At 34.6% G+C, this 18,083-nt stretch overlaps 1 protein-coding gene across 1 annotated transcript; it reads left to right on the top strand.

The window, feature by feature from the left end:
- Positions 1-2,994: 2,994 nt before the first annotated feature.
- Positions 2,995-7,029, top strand: LOC105637274 (zinc finger BED domain-containing protein RICESLEEPER 1). The gene is made up of 4 exons (XM_012220702.3): positions 2,995-3,329; positions 4,466-6,460; positions 6,557-6,613; positions 6,696-7,029. Exons 2-3 carry the CDS (start codon positions 4,489-4,491, stop codon positions 6,601-6,603), a joined length of 2,019 nt encoding a protein of 672 aa, XP_012076092.1. The 5' UTR covers positions 2,995-3,329; positions 4,466-4,488; the 3' UTR covers positions 6,604-6,613; positions 6,696-7,029.
- Positions 7,030-18,083: the final 11,054 nt, after the last annotated feature.

Here is an 18,083-nt window from a genome sequence, read left to right as displayed (position 1 = left end):
AGAATTGTCTGAATCACTTCAGGCAGCAACAAATGCTTGCTCCAATTTATCTTTCTTTGACTTCCTTTTCAACTTAGGGCAATTTGTCTTGATGTGACCAAGTTTGTTGCACTCATAACAAACCACTTCAGAAGGTTCTTTCTTAGGCAAGTTACTATTTTTAGGTGAAACGTTCTGTTTTGGTTAACTTTTTCTGTGGCTTTCCACCTTTCTCATAGAACTTTTTAAATTTTCTAGCCACAAGAGCTAGATCATCACTATCAAGATCGGAAAAACTTTTCTCACTAGAAACAACTTTCAAGGCCAGCCTTTTCTTCTTCTTATCTTTTACAGTTAAAGAGGACTTCATCTCTTCTAAAGCAAGAGCTCCCATCAAATAATCATAGGTTACTGGAGTCTCTTTGTAGTTCATCACAGTTCTTGTAGAATCCCACTTTTGTGTAGAATTCTAAGGATTTTCTTAACAAGCTCATCTTCTGAGATTTTCTTTCTGAGAGTTCTCAAAGGGTTGACTATATTTGTGAATTTGAAATTTAGTTCAGGTATAGTCTCTCCTTTCATGCTAAATATTTTGTATTCTCTTCAAAAGATGTTGATTCTGGATTCTTTAACTCGATCTATTCCCTCATAAGTAACTTTGAGTTTTTCCCATACTTTTGTTGCTGACTTACATCCAGAAACCTTATTGTACTCTGCTAGATCTAATGCGCAGTGAAGAATACTGATGGTTTTTGCATTTATAGAGATATCGTTCCAATCAGCATCGGTATATTCTCCTTCAATCTTTCGAACTCTTACGTTTTCAACAGTCTTCATAGGAATGCGAGGACCAGCAATAATGTTCCACCAGCAACTTATGTTAACTGATTTGATAAAGTTTTCCATACTGGTTTTCTAGTAAGAGTAGTTAGAACCATTGAACAGAGGTGGTCTAGAAATGGATTAACCTTCTAAAGATGTAACAGGAAGTGGGGCCGCCATGTGATCTTTTCTCTTATGCTGTTAAGCTTTGATAAGTCAAGAGATGAGCTCTGATACCAGATTGTGGGTCTCGTTATATATGGCACAATCCAAGAGGGGGTGAATTGGATTTTTTAAAAATTTAGCTTTTAGAACACAAGATTAGAATTCTATAGCAGCGAAATTAGAAAGCGTTTGTGAGAGATAATTATCATGTTTAGAACTTCCTCACAAAGCTTATGAAAGGTTAGACAACCGATTATAACTCAGATTCTGGTTTCTATTAAATATAAAAAGACATATTAGAACTTTATAAAAATCATAGTACAGAAATTCAGAGTTCTAATGATCCACAAAGATAAAACTTATTCACGTTTAGAAACAGAAAATCATTAACAACTGTGCATTTCTGAAAATATTCACAAATGTGTAAAAAAGAGTGTAATCAAGCAACATTGCAGAAAATAAAAGAAAATAACATAGAGATTTATAGTGGTTCGACATTAACTTGTCTACATCCAGTCCCCAAGACTCATCTTGAGATCCTCCACTATGTTATCTCTTTTAAAGGGTAGGAGACAAATCAACAGTTATAAAGAAATAATTTAATACCTAAATCTAACCTTAAAAATACTAGATTTCAAAGGTCCTAGTCAACCTCTACCCTTCTGTTTTGTAGAGATTAGAAAACTCATATCAAGACATTAAAATCGCTTACAAGGAGAATGTCGCTTGATAACTTTTTTCAACACAGCTTCTCACTTAAGCTGTTACATAAATATTTTTCATTTAAAAACCTCTAATCTACAATAGATTACAACAATCTATATAAACAGAGAGAAATGCAACTATAAGCGTAGGAAGAATAGAAAACATGTTTTGAAAATAGAAAATAGGTGCAAAACCGTTCTTCAAGAAGAGTTGTTACCAGATTTCTTTTCTCTTGAAAAAAAATATCTTTTGAAGAATATAGATGAAAAGAAATGAAAATATATTACAACAATCTATATAGACAAAGAGAAATGCAACTATAAGCACAGGAAGAACCAAAAATAGGTTTTGAAAATAGAAAATAAGTGCAGAACTGTTATTCAAAAAGAGTTGTTACCAGATTTCTTTTCTCTTGAAAAAGAAATATCTTTTGAAGAATATAGATGAAAAGAAATGAAGGGAGTTGAAGAGAGAAAGCTTTGAAAGATTTTGAATTTTGAACAATGGTCTCTTACTGTTGCCAACACTTGCTTTAGAGAGAGGTGAGAGTTTTTATAAGAAAGAGAGAAATGTACCGTTATAGATGACTTAGAGTTTTGCTTTAAATTATGATGATTGATTCTAACATTTAAATTCAAAAATTAACTCAGCATGGGTTGCATTAATAAGCTATTGAGGCTCTTCACGCAAGGCATAGAGTTGAAGGAGTTAACTTCAAAAGTCTATTTAACTTTTCAAACAAAAAATGTTAGTTATGTTTAGAAACTGTCAACTGTGTCAAATCAGAAATTGCTTTTTGCAGAATTTCATTTAATAGATCCAATAAGATTTACTCTAAAAATCTTTTAAATGGAAAAACGTAAAAAGCAAAGATTTTGGCTATCTCCTCTTAATAAATTTATTCAAAAATATTTTAAAAATAATTTTTGAAAGAAATAAAATAGATTTGTGTTTATAATATTATTTATACTCTATCCTATAATAATTTTCTAAGACTTAATACAATACAAATCAAAACAAAAATATCTTCATTAATCTTTAAGGTCTTCAAATAAAAATCTTCAAGGTCTTCAACGGATCATTTAAAAAAAAAAAAATCAATTTCAACGGATTAACCTAAAAGCTGATTGTTTTAATTTTAATTAGATTGGATTGGTGTTGATCTTAAAATTTTTAAACTCATAAATATTTGCATTTTTCTTTTTGAAAATCACAAATATTTGTTTTGTTAGATTAGACCATAAAACTTCAATCCGCCTAATCCGACTCCGACCGACGTAATCATACCTATGTTGTGGTTATGACTTATGAATGAGTTGTTGAATAGCATTATACACAGGCACGGATTTAAAGCAACCGATAAATCAAACCAAAATCCAAAAACCTAACGTTCCCAAAACGGACCCAAACCTTGAATAGGGTCCAACCGTCCATCTCATTGTGCTTGGAAAAATAAAGGAAATATCCAAACTTGGCGTTGACCCACACCCAACTGGATCTTATCTTATCGGATCTTGCCCATTTATCTCTAACAAACCCACACCGGATCCTATCTTTTCCCCATTTCTTTCCAATCGAACTGTGACCTTACCGGATCTTCTGATCGGACTCCGTGGAGTTCCAACAAGCCAAATTAGGAAGCTTCAGCTTTAATTCACGTAAGACCCAGTTCTATCAGATCTTTTTATTTTTTTTTAATTCAGTTTTTCAAATGCAATTTTCTTGTTGGGTTTATAGTAAATCTTCAATTTGATTTCTTTTCCTGCGATTGCGTGTATTTACGGCCTGTATTTTGAGATGATACGTTTTTGTGTATGTGCTTTTGTTTACTTGTTTATTGTTTTATTTTTAAAGCTTAAATATGGATCTTTAAATTTCTAGGATTGGAATTTAGGTTTGGAGATGACTTATCTGTTCAATTTTAGTGTATGTCTTCAATTGGGTTATTGGAGAAGTTTGGATTTTGAGATTATTCATTCATTTGATTCTATACTTTTAGTGAATCTGTTTCGTTGTTTGTTTGTTTTTTTTTGTTTTTTTTTTTTATTTTTTTTATTTTTAATCTTTCTTGGTTTGTGTATATAAACATGCACACTGGAAAATTTTCCTTTTGACTCTTTAATCAATGGTTTTTGACTGAGAAATCTTTTTATGCCCTTCTTCAAAATAAACTTGAATTGTGGGCTTATTGGTGTATTCGTTTCTCCATAAACTTTGTCTGAACAGAATTAAACTTTGGTGGTTTGTTTTAGCCACACAATCTTTCGATGGTTTCTCTGATGCATATTTTCTGGATTAAGCATATCTAAACTCATTCTACGCATCTCAATTCCTTACTGGCATTTGAATTATGATTTTCTTATGACTTGTATAGCAAATGTCATGCTTGTGCTAGAAAATATAGTCGATTTTTTCAACTTGACAATTAACTTGTCCTTCTTTAAGCCTTTATAATTATTTAACTATCAATTAAACTTTTATCCTTTTTATTCTGATTTTGTGTGGCTCAACTTTTGAGTTTTGGTGAATTTCTTCTAATGCATATTAGGATATATTACTGCATTATATAGCTGAGAGCCTTCACTTATTGGCTTTCACCAACTTTCTATGATCACACTCCTACTAATTTTTTTTTTCTTTGAATAATCTGGCCTCTTCAAATGATGATTTGTTGCTGTAATGTAATTTCTATATGATATGGACTATAGATCATGATTTCTTTTCTGGTTTCTGTTGTGCCCTAGATGGTTATGGTAACATCAATCATGTTTTCATTTGTTCATATGATATGCAGACTGCCTCATTGAACCCTATGCAATGGAAGTCTCAAATGAATCAGCAATTAAGAAACCGAAGAGATTAACTTCTGTTGTGTGGAATCACTTTGAGAGGATTAGGAAGGCTGACATATGCTATGCTGTTTGTGTACACTGTAACAAGAAACTCAGTGGATCAAGTAATAGTGGAACCACACATCTGAGAAATCACTTAATGCGATGTTTGAAAAGATCTAATTTCGATGTGTCACAACTACTTGCAGCAAAGAGAAGGAAAAAAGAAACTTCTCTTAGCCTTCCTAGTATCAGTTATGATGAAGGTCAAAGAAAAGATGAATATATTAAGCCCACAGCAATTATAAAGTATGATCAGGAGCAGAGAAAAGATGAAGTTATTAGCCTTGGAAGTAGTAGGTTTGATCAAGAGCGGAGTCAGCTTGATCTTGCCCGCATGATTATATTACATGGTTATCCTTTGGCTATGGTTGACCATGTTGGATTCAAAATATTTGTCAAAAATCTCCAACCTTTGTTTGAGGTTGTGCCAAATGGTTCTATTGAGCTCTCTTGCGTGGAAATTTATGGGAGAGAGAAACAGAGAGTGTATGAGATGATAAATAGATTGCAGGGCAGAATTAATCTTTCCATTGAAATGTGGTCTTCTGCTGAAAACATTGAGTACCTGTGTTTAGCTGCCCATTATATTGATGAGGATTGGAAATTACAGAAGAAGATTCTAAATTTTGTGACATTGGATTCGTCTCATACCGAAGATATGCTTTCAGAAGTTATTATTAAGTGTCTCATGGAGTGGGACATTGAATGCAAGTTGTTCGCCATGACATTTGATGATTGTTCCACTGATGATGATATTGTCCTTAGAATTAAGGACCGAATCTCTCAGAATAGGCCCCTTTTGAGTAATGGTCAGTTATTTGATGTACGCTCTTCTGCACATGTTCTGAATCTCATTGTTCAAGATGTCATGGAAGCACTCCAAGAATTGACCCAAAAGATTCGAGGAAGTGTTAGATATGTTAAAAGTTCGCAGGTAACACAAGGGAAGTTCAATGAGATATCCCAGCAAGTTGGAATCAGCAGTCAGAAGAATCTAGTTCTTGATTCTCCAATCCGGTGGAACTCAACATATCTAATGCTTGAAACAGCCTTAGAATACAAGAATGCATTTTCTCTGTTGCAAGAGCATGACCCAGCCTATGCATCAGCTTTAACTGATACTGAGTGGGAATGGACAAGTTCTGTCACTAGTTATTTGAAGCTGTTTGTTGAAATCACCTGTGTCCTTTCTGGAAATAAATGTCCTACAGCAAATATATATTTCCCTGAGATTTGTGATGTTCACATCCAACTAATTGAATGGTGCAAAAGCCCAGATAATTTCCTTAGCTCCATTGCATCAAAGATGAAAGCTAAGTTTGATAAGTATTGGAACAAGTGTAGTTTGGCTTTGGCAGTAGCAGCCATCTTAGATCCACGATTCAAGATGAAGTTGGTGGAATACTACTATTCTCAGATATATGGCAGTACTGCCCTGGATCGGATCAAAGAAGTTTCTGATGGCATTAAAGAACTTTTTAATGCATACTCTATCTGTTCAACATTGGTTGATCAAGGTTCAGCTCTGCCTGGCAACAGTTTACCTAGTACCAGTTCTGATAGTAGGGATAGATTAAAGGGCTTCGACAAGTTTCTGCATGAGAATTCTCAAAGTCAGAGTGTAGCGTCTGATTTGGACAAATATTTAGAGGAACCAGTCTTCCCTCGGAATTGTGATTTTAATATACTAAACTGGTGGAAGGTCCACACGCCAAGGTACCCTATCTTGTCAATGATGGCACGTGATGTTTTGGGAACTCCCATGTCAACTATTTCCCCAGAGTCCGCATTCAGTACTGGAGGTAGGGTGCTTGATAGTCATCGAAGTTCACTTAATCCAGACACTCGACAGGCTCTGATATGTGCGCGAGATTGGTTAAGAGGGGAACCAGAAGGTACTTTCACCTTCTCTAATCTTTGAAAATTGATATCATGTTAATCTTGAATCATCTTTAACTAAAATTTTGTTTTTTTTTTTTTAATTGAATCAGAGCACAACCCGTCTTCTGCACTAGCCCTTTACGTCGAAGCAAACTAACTTGTTCATGGTATGTTTTCTTTGGAATCTTTTTCCTTGCTACATATGTATATATCTTCTTATGTTCTGATTTGATGGTCATGTCATGCAAGGTTGACGGTGTCAGTATTTCCAACTCGTGGGCATCATCCCTCTGATTGGTGAAGTGTAGTTAAATTCCTTCTTTATGTCCATATTTGAGTTTTACTGGTTTGCTAATTGGGTAGAGTTGCTTCATTGAGAAGCACGAATGTACAGTTGAGGGGGGTTGACTGAATGCTTAAATTGATGATTTAGAATGAACAAACTTTCGTTTTCATTGTTGATAACAGTAGCATCCTCTCCTTCCTTCACTTTCCAGGATGTGGACATTTGTTGGCATACCTCAGGTTTCTTTCCTTTATGTCTAGATCAAATTTAAGTTAAATAGAGGCCACTTTGCTGTAATTAGCTTTGCATTACTGTTTTTCTTTTTTTTTTTTTAACAACTTTATTATCTTAGTTAATATTTTGCTTGTCTAGCTTCCTAAAAATTCTTCCACGCCTCTCTTCTCATACAATTAGACTTTGAATCTTGGATTCCTTGGTTGAGCCTATGATATATATCTTAATAGTTAGTGACGATTATTATATTAACAAAATTTGTCATAAATAGCTAATGCTTCTAAGTTAAATTAAAAAAAAAAAAAAAAAAAAAAAAAGAGGAGGACGAGAGAGAGAGAGAGTAGACAGATTACTTACCAAAAAAAATCCAAGGTTCATACCCAATTGAGAAAAATATAAAAAGAGAAGCTCAACTGCATATTTGTTCAACTTTCAAAAATAGGAAAGTATATTGTACTTTTCAAGTGAAAGAAGAAAAGGAAGTAAACAAGAAAGTTTGGAGAAGGAAGTGATTAAATTGCTTGATTCTTGAGTTGCAATGATTTAGTTTTTGCAGCTCTAACTGCCATCTTTACTCCCAGACTAAGTAGCTAGCTAGCAAGCAATTGTGAGCTGAAGCTAATCACCAAATAAACATCTAATAGATTTCCTTTGTGAGCATAATTTTTCTGCTAATATTAGGATTCAAAAAATTACTCGCATATGATTAGCATTTCTTCTGAAGCAAAAAGAATAATAGCTTGCAAAACCAAGATCGAAATCAGCAATACTCAAATTTTGTAAAATTCTTAAATATATTTTATGATCTTCACAAAGAATGATTTTTTAATTATAATTAATAGGAAGGTGGATTATAAAAGAAAAACAAGTAAAATAGTCTTGATTTTTCGCATTCCGTCTCACTTTGCCCCCTCCCCCGAAAGACCTATGGGGGATCAAACTCGTTCTCTAAGATAGGGGTGTGCAAACTGACGGACCGAGCTGAAAACTGAACCAACTTATTTTGGTTCGATCAGCTAAATAAAAAGAGGTTGAACCAACTCATTTTGGTTCGATCAGCTAAATAAAAAGAGGTTTAGTTGTTGATTTTTTTGATTTGAACTGAATTTATATTTAGATTTGAGTCGGTTTTATAGAAATATGTCAGGTTGGATTTAAAACTAAACTGAAATAGCAAAATTGATTAACTTAACTGAACTGACTGATTCAGTTTGGTTCAAAAGATAATTTCGGTTCGGTTTGATCTGTTGACAAAAAAACTTTGGTTTATATTTTTTTATCTCGGTTTGAACCGTTTGCTAACTCCTACTAAGAGATGCTTACCTACCACTGATGTTACGATATAAATTTGGGGTCTAGATCGGTGTGTAGCTGGGTTGAGGCTCAGCCACTTTAGCCTCATATGATCATAAAACTCTTCTTAAGGATAACCATACATAAAAAAACCAACTTGAAAATTCCTTTCTCATAAACTACATTATACAATATACGGTTGTAAAGTTTAATCCAATCCATAGGTTGAAGCCAGAGCTTAACCCTACGATTGGAAATCAAATATGAATTTTTTTTTTTAATTCATTTCGTTTAGGAAAATAAGAGAAACCTCACCTGAATATTTTGAAAGATTTCCTGCAAAACTGAAATTCTAGAAGATTGAGAACACAAAGATGCTGAATAAAAATTACACATGCAAAGAACTCATAACAACTTATTTCTTGTTACAACAATATCAATATATAATTTGCTCATTGGCTACATAAATTCACCCATATATTTTTCATAAAAAAAAATCTTGTGGAATCTTTATCTTTTACTTTGACCCGTTGAGTACTTTATCTTATGAAATTGTATCTATAAAATATTTTATTTGATTTGTTGAATATTTCAATTAAATACTTATTTTGCATAAAGTTTAAAAGTGGTTATCTATTTGTGGTAAATAGAAAAATTAATAATGCGATAGCAAAATAATGAGAGGGAAACAAAGGATTTATGTGGTTTAGCGTAATTCTACATCCCCAGGCGAAGAAGAAAAAAATCTACTAATTAATAGTGAAAATACGAAGTACAAAGTGAGAGATAACACTCAAAATTTTGAACCCAAAAATACCCGATTCTCACCTATATTTTTTTCTCTCTTAATATTGTAACGATAATTAATTATTGAAAAAATTATCTTACCTAAACTAAGAGCAAAAAAATGGGTAAGAGAAAACACTCTCAAAATGGACTCTCACACATTCCACTTATATCTTTCTGTGTAATGACCAAATGACCATGATTTCTATTTATAACTTTGCTGACTCCATAATGTTTTGCACCCAAAGTAAGTTAACTTTGTGCTTTGTACCCAAGGTATATTTTTCTCTCTTAAAATTATAACAGTTATTAATTATTGACAAAATTACTGTACTTAGATTAAGAGCAGAAACATGGCCAAGAGAAAACACTTTCAAAATGGACTATCTGCACACTCTACTAATTATATATCTCGTCCAACGAAAAAAAGGCCAAATGGTCATTGATCTTTACATATAACTTTGTTGACTCTATAATGCTTTGCACCCAAGGTAAGTTAACTTCGTGCTTTGTGCCCAAGCAAAGCAATACAAAGACTTTAGCTTGAAGACAAAGAAAATCAAGACATAATCAATAAATCTCCACATTGACTTGAATTTTCTAGATTAAAAAATTAGTAGAATTTCTTCACCTTCTCCATTGATCCTTTGAAGGGCGAAATTGAATTTTGAGAATTAGCAACCAAGTAAGATATGCTTGAACTTGTTCATTGGAAGAGATTTAGACATCATATCAGGTGGATTTTCTACAATACCAATTATTTTAACTAAAAATATTACCTTTAAAAATAATATTACAATCAAAATGGTATCTAACATCAATGTGCTTTATCCTCTCATAAAACATTCGATCTTTTGTTAAATGAATAACACTCTGGCTATCACAGTGGACAATGTCACTTATTGATTTGAATAAAATTCACCAAATAAACCTCTTAATCAAATAGCTTTCTTATAGCCTCAGCTATTGCCATACACTCTACTTCAATTGTAGATAGTGTAATTGTAAACTGTAAAGTAGCTTTATATCTAATAGTAGTATTACCAAGTGTGAAAGCATAACTAGTAATGGATCTTCTTTTATCAAGATCACCTGCATAATCTGAATCAATAAAACCGATCACATTATTATTGCTTCTGCTAAATATTAAACAATAGTCTGTAGTGCATCGCAAATATCTCAAAATCCTTTTCATTGTCTGCTAGTTCTCTTTTCAAGGGTTAGACATGTATTTGCTGATTACACTGACTGCATATGCAATATCAAGATGAGTTCACACCATATCCTACATTATGCTACCAATAGCACTCGAGTAAGGCACATGTGAAATATATTCACTATCTTTTCTCTGACTATACTGATAAACCAACATATAGTCTAAAATGGGCACTAAGTGGAATACTTATCGATTTAGCATCTTTCATGCCAAAACGATTCAAAACTTTCTTGATGAAGTTTTTAAGAAAGATACAAAGTACTTGTAGTTCTGTTCCTCTACATCTCCATACCCAAAATCTTCTTGGTTACTCCTAAATCCTTTATCTCAAATTCACCGCTTAATTATTCTTTCAACTTACTGATCTTAGATATATTCTTGGAGTAATGAGCATATCATCAATGTACAACAATAAATAAATAAATGAATCATCATCAAGCTTTTGAAATATACACAACTATCATATTTGCTTCTAGAAAAGTCGTGTTGAACCATAAAGGAAACCTTTTGTACCATTGTCAAGGAAATTGTTTCAAACCATACAATGATTTCCATAATAAGCAGACATGGTCTTCCTTACCTTCAACTTCAAAACCTTCAGGTTGTTGCATATAAATTTTCTCCTCAAGTTCACCACCAAGAAGGCAATCTTGACATCCAGTTGTTTTAACTCTAAAACATACTGTGACATCCCAGGACTGGGGCACTACACCTTAGGCAAATCCCACATCGGCTAAGCACAAGGTGGAAGTGATGTGCATAAAGGGTGGCAGGCCTTAGGATGCCAAGACACGTTTTGGGCTATCAGGCGTGGTTTCGCTGGCCTAGGAACAAAACCGTGAGGACTCATGGGCCCAAAGCGGACAATATCTTGGTGGGCTAAGGCTGTTACAATTTGGTATCAGAACCAAAGCCTTGTCCCTTTGGTCGGTGGTGGGGCAAACCTCAGCGAGGACGCTGAGTCCCTAAGGGGGGTGTATGTGACATTCCAGGCTTGGGGCACTACACCTTAGGCAAATCCCACATCGGCTAAGCACAAGGTGGAAGTGATGTACATAAAGGGTGGCAGGCCTTAGGATGCCAAGACGCATTTTGGGCTATCAAGTGTGGTTTCGTTGGCCCAGGAACAAAACCGTGCAGGCTCGTGGGCCCAAAGCGGACAATATCTTGATGGGCTAAGGCTATTACACATACATAGCAACTAATGCAAGCAAGACTCAAATAGAGCCATATTTAACAATAGGTGAGAAAATATTATTGAGATCAATTCCTCGAAACTGACTATAGCCTTTTGCAACAAATCAAGCTTTGTATCTAGCATCTTTAACACTTGGAATTCCCTCTTTCTTCTTAAAGATCCATTTGCATCTAATGATCTTGTCTTTTGGCAGTATGATCAATTTCCAAGTTTGATTTTTATGAAGAGATTCCACCTCTTCCTACATGGCAACTAGCCATTTGCGTGAATCATCACAAAAGATTACATATAAATATGTAGATGGCTCACCATAACGTCTACTTCTTGTGCCACTTGATAATGTAAGAGGAATATAATCTGTATCAAGCAATCTTTTGGGGATTATCTTCTGTCTTTTTGGCCTTCGATGATCCTCTTGTGATGATGTTTTTGTCTAAATTGGGGAAGGCAACTGAACTAGGTCTTGTTCTAAAGAATCATTTTGTGGAGGTACACTTTCCACCTCAAACTCCACCTTCTTAGCTAAATCTTTTAGAGTTTTCAGATGAAGTAGAGGATTCCCTTTTCGAATTAATCATCTCGACTTCATTGAAAATAACATCTCCACTGATTACTGACTTGGGGGGCTTGTGAATAGGAAGCCACACTTTAAACCCTTTGACACTAGCTAGGTAACCAATGAAAAAACCCTTTATGGATCTAAGCTCCAATTTTCCTTCATTTATATGGACATAAACATGACAACCAAATACCCTCAAATTAGAATAATTAGGAGGGTTTCCTGACCATACCTGTTCTAGAGTTTTTAAACCAATATTTGTTGATGGAGAACGATTAACCAAATAGCATGTTGTCGAAGCTGCTTCTACCTAGAAATCTTTAGATAAATCAAAATTAGATACATGCAATAGACCTTTTCCAATAGAGTTTGATTCATGTGTTCAGCAACACCATTTTGTTAAGGAGTTCCTCTGAATGTAAGATGTCTTGCAATTCCCTCATCTTTGCAAAATTTGTTAAATTTATTACCACGAAACTCTAACTTGTTATCTGTATGAAGTCACTTAATCTTGCATGTTTGTCTTTCTACCAAAGCCTTCCATTATTTAAAGGTGGTAAAACACATAATTCTTGTGCTTCAAAAAATAAGATCATACCTTCCTAGAGTAGTCATCAATGAAGGTAAGAATATAACGGGAGTTGATGCTCGATTTTTGCCCCTAAAGAGGACTCAATGATGATAACCTATTTTTTATTTAAAACAAGATTAGATGCCCGATTGCTCTAATTCTGGGACCGATGGTTTGCATTTAAGAAAAATGACTTGTTTGACCGTTTTTACTTTTTTGGGTTTCCAAGGGTTTCGCAGCAAAATCGAGCCCGGGAAGTGCCTCCAGTTTCACTTGGGACGCGTCCCGGTGCGCTGCCTCATTTTGCGTGCCACCTGGATCGATTCAGTAAAATCAAGCCTAGGCCGATTTTGGAGCCCACTAGTGGCACTTGCCACCTAAGCCTTAGAAATAGGCCACCTCATCTCCCCATTTACCTATAAATAGGGCAAGGGTTTAAGAGAAAAGGAGGAGGTTTTTGATTACTAAGGGGAAACTATTGCATTTTCATTTTTCATTCTTGAATCTAGGTTGAAACTTATGTTTCTAACTTGGACTTTGAAGTTCATTCATTTATATCGGGAAATACCCCCCTTGTACTTAGTGATCAAAGACCCACAAACATACTCACTTAACTTAAACTCAGATTGGTCATCCAAGATCAAAGCTTTTGGGTTTCTTAATTCATTTTCCCAAAAATTTTGGGATTTTCTTCAAAACTATGTAACTCCTGAGAGTCCTAACTTTTTTGCTGCATCTTTTTCACTTTTTTGATGTATTAAAAAAACACGCTTTACATTGGTTGTGAGAGTAATCTGAATTCAACCAAAAGCTTCTGACTATGTCAAAAGTGGTACACGCCACCACATGTGGCGCACGCTACTAAAAGTGGGGCACAAACCTTCAATTCAGAGACTAAAAAATAAAAATAAATAAAACGGTTCTGATTCAAGATCCCTTTCGAGTTATGCATTGAGCAATCTTGCTTTGTATAGCATAAATAACTCATTATGGCCAAAAGAACAAATAAATAACAAGAAATCAATGGTGATAGGCATATTTGTTCATCATCCGTGATGAACATCAAAGTCTTAAATCTAAATCTTGTTGTCATCTTTAAATAAGTTCTTTTTAATTTATTGCCTTTACTTTTATACACTTGAAGTTTCTATCCTTTACATTTTTATGCATTTTACATTAGTGCTCTTTAACTATTTTTGTGCTAACCCACCTAACTCTTGTGTTAATCATTCTAAAATTTACATTCCCATCATATTAAATGTTGCGATTGAATGTTATTGTTATTAGTATTCTATGAATGTGGATATTTACTTGTGTTTGTTTCCTTTAGCATTTATTGCTTTCATACTGTTTAGCACTATGTAAAGGGCCTTAATGGATCCTATTAATTGCTTGTTTGTAATAAATTATTGGGTTTGAACAATTATATGGGGATTATGGGTAGATTGTATAATTAGGAGATGAATTGTGTTCTTTTCTTCTCCCCCCTTTCTTTATTCTTTAGTTTTAAAAATTGCACAAAAATATTTTACACCTCAGTTAAAGTTGATAATATTATCATAATTATTAATGAATGAACAACAAAGGAGGTCGGTTTCTAATCAGGCGGTTTGGGTGCCTAACACCTTCCTAAGACCGTACCTAACTCCCTTACTCAGTCTTTGGTTAAAATCAAATTAATTATTTTCAAAGAAATAGTTAATTCGTGATGTTTTTCCTAAAAAGGGTGGCGACTCCAAATAAAATCTCTTACCAAAGTAAGAGCCGTTTCACAAAACCCCTTTTTAAAAAAGGGTTGCCTTTCTGAGGATCAATAAACTGGTCTAATAAAGAAATATCGACTTAATAAATTAAAATGAACCAAGCCTTAACTTTTTAGCCATAAAAAAAACCCCTTCCCGTTATCCTCAGCTTGGAGACTCTATTGGGGATCGAATCCAGAATTTCTGGTTTTTGAATTATGGGTTCGAGAAAGGAGTTGAGTCCAATGTTGTTCTATCATTCACAATTGTTAATAATATCATTAACTTGAAACTGAGTTTACATTTTTGTATATATAATTGATATTAATGCATTATTCTCTTCTTAATCTCTTTTTTACCTAAAACCCTTAAGGTGATATTGGGGGATGTGGTCCTTTCACTTTACTTGATTGTTGAGATCCGCCACTAATATACACCACCCATAAGCCTTGTATCTTTTGGTATATCAAAAGAATTAGCACAATTCGATATCACTATTGGCTTAGATCCAAAGCTAAATGGGAGGAACTCAAGACTTGTTTAACCCGACCAAAGCTCATGTAAATGACTCTAGTTCCTTCCCTTAGGGTTAACACAATAAAATAATGTTGTGTCATTCATCTAATAAGTGCGAAAGACATTGGTCCAAAACTCCGTGATAGTTTATGGGCCCAACCATTTTGTCCTAGGGTTTTAGATGGACTTTTGACCATGAATCGTGTGTGGGAGATATAAGGGAGGAGGTCATGCATTTTTCAACTCCCGTCCCTTTGTTTATATATATTTATATTGATCTGTGTTTTTCTTCATGCATCACGTAACATATTTTCCTTTTAAGCCATATAGGAGTATTCTATCATGTCTTGGTCCCACCGTTCGAAACGCTGAAGAGGGAGAGACCTAAGAGAAATGCTTGAATTAAAGCGAGCCAAAAGAGCTCTCTCCAACATAGACACTCCTATTGAGGCTAATGATACATGAAGTACAATGATACATGAATTGGAATATAATTTCACCTTTTTTCTTAATTTAACCAAAATTAACGGCTTTTACCATTTTTAATCCTGTAATTAATCCACAACTTATAAATTTCTCATAAATTACAACAAAAAATATACTTCGCAATAAATTCAACACAATAAATATCACTTGAATTTATTCTTGTTTGTCCCCCCAAATGCCACTTCAAATAAGACTATCCTAGCAGTGCCCTAGCATTGACAGCCTAAGAAAGACCTTCTTTAAAGGCTAATTTCAATAACTTAGAAAAATGTACCGAAATTCTATAAGGTGCTTGACATATAGCACTATTTTTTCATGAAAGGCCAAGTCTGAAAATAAATATTTGACCTCTTAAATCAATTACGCAAGTATGTTAGCTTGCATAAGCTCCCTAGTGGAACAACTTGCAAGTACAACAATATATGTTAAATAAATTATGTACATGAAAGACTCTATGGTTTTTACTATAAATCAAGAATTTTAACACATAACATGTATAAAAACAACTATAAGTTCCATCTCAAACTTAAGATGTGTATTTTACAATATAAGCACTACCAAATGCCCTTAGTCGGTCACTTACACCATTAATTTCATAAATTAATTAAATTAATATATAAACAAGTTCAGGACAAAGGCTTACAATTATTAATCATCAATCTATCAACATATTAATAATTTAAAAACATTAATTTATCATTTCCTTCAATTTAATGTGTAAAATCTCTAATTATATTGCATCTTAAACCTCACTTTACGTCAATTTTACTATATAATATTGATTTGCAATTGTTAGGTAGGATTGAGAGTATCATCAGTTAGATTTTTTTCGTAGAGAAATTTCAAAAATTAACAACATGATTATTATTAACATACAATAATAAATAATATTAAAATAATAATATTAGCCTCCTAACTAAGTACAAATTAATAGATAATACAAGATCCGTAATCCTTATCTTAGTATAATTATCCTAAGTCCACTATATATACTCAAAATTACCACATTAAAAGGGTTAATTAACAATTTATTACACCTCAATTTCTGAAAGTTTAACAATTGGTGCAGTGAGTATGGAACACACCTTCAATCCTAAAAAAAACCCCACAGTTTTTCTCGATCCCCATGGCCATCGATCCCACTGAGCGCCTCAACCTTGATGGCCAACCAACAATCCCCTTTCGTTCTTCCGTCAACCACCGACCCCCAAGTTGCAGCTGCCTTAGCTCATGCTTACTTGTAATTTACCATAGTGCTAAAAATGCCTCTTGGCCGGCAAACCCTCTTCACCAGGAGCATATCCTACCCCCAACTTCACCTAAACATCGAAATCACTTGGTATCTAATCGATACCATGAGGCAGAATCAGAGGAAGACCCTAGTATGACCACCCGCAATAGCAAAGAACCAAGTCACACCCAACCAATCTTTAACAGGGCTAATCTCCGGAATGTTGTCAAAGAGCTAGTTTGGGAGTGTAGAGAGACAGGAGAAGCAGGAGATTATGGTCTCCGACAGGACTCACCTTTATCAGTTGATATTTTAGCAGAAGCTTTTCCACTAAAGTTCAAGCTTCCTACTTTCCAGTCCTATGATGGATCTACTGATCCCTAGAGTCATCTGGCGTCTTTCCCAATTATGATGTATCTGCAGACCAATTCAGAAGATTTGATGTGTAAGGTCTTCCCAACAACCCTAAAAGGAGTAGCTCAAGAGTGGTACCAAACACTCAGAGCAAGATCCATTCATTCCTTCTCCCAGTTGGCCACAACATTCCGCACTTGATTCATAGCATGTATATCGTCCATGAAAATATGATCTAACTTGGTAGATTTGAAAAAAGAGGAGGGAGAGACCCTAAGGCAGTATGTATCCAGATTTCAGAGAATGACAATGCAAGTGGAGAACTTGAATGATGAGGCAGCCATTAGCGCTTTGGCAAAAAATTGCAAGTATAGCAGATTGTTTGAAAGTTTGAGTATAGACCCTCCACTAACCTTTGTTGAACTTATGGTGCAAACTCACAACTACACAAAAATAGACGAAGCCTATGAGGCCCAACAACACAAATCACCTAGGGAAGAGAAGTATAGACCCATGAGACACTCGTCCTCGATAAGGATACGATCGCCTAGAAGGAGATCGCCTCTTCGGCTCCCACGGGCTAGTTACTCTATTCGAACCCCATGCTCCAGGGAAGTAAGTACTGCGAGTTCAATAGAGATGTAGGCCATGAGACTGAGGCTTATTGGCAACTGAAGAAAGAGATAGAATGCCTTATATAGAGAGGTGAACTGAAGCAATTTGTTAGGACAGCTTGAAGAGAAAGTGAACAGAAGGACAAGCAATCGAAAGAATGTCACATCCTAGGAACAATCCATACTATATTTGGTGGCTCATCAAGGGGAGATAACAATTCGGCCAGAAAAAGGAGAGCCAGTGAGATCTATTCTATTCTACCCCAATAGAAGTCAAGTAGTAGACTTCCCATATCATTCTCTGAGGCCGATGGTGAATTTGTACATAGCCCACACAATGATGCCCTAGTAATTGAAGGGATTTTGGAGAACTTCCTAGTAAAAAGAATCATGGTGGATTAAGGTAGTGCAGTGAATTCGTTGACCATGGAGGTATTTAAAGCTTTGAAACTAGATTAGGTGAAACTTAAACATGTCCGAACCCCTTTAGTTGGCCTAGTGGGAAAGCCCATGCAGTTGTCTAGGTCCTGGATATAACCCTAAAGCTCAGA

This window comes from Jatropha curcas, chromosome 7, assembly GCF_041381405.1.
Source record: "Jatropha curcas cultivar XTBG-Jc1 chromosome 7, XTBG_Jcur_1.0, whole genome shotgun sequence".
In the NCBI taxonomy this organism is placed as follows: domain Eukaryota; kingdom Viridiplantae; phylum Streptophyta; class Magnoliopsida; order Malpighiales; family Euphorbiaceae; genus Jatropha; species Jatropha curcas.
The sequence above is the reverse complement of the archived record's forward strand: the minus strand, read 5'-3'. Positions and strand labels throughout refer to the sequence as shown.

Coding starts and splice junctions, on each gene's coding strand:
- LOC105637274 (XM_012220702.3), top strand. CDS start 4,489: ATGGAAGTCTCAAATGAATCAGCAATTAAGAAACCGAAGAGATTAACT. Junction 6,461..6,556: donor GTTAAGAGGGGAACCAGAAG/GTACTTTCACCT, acceptor TAATTGAATCAG/AGCACAACCCGTCTTCTGCA.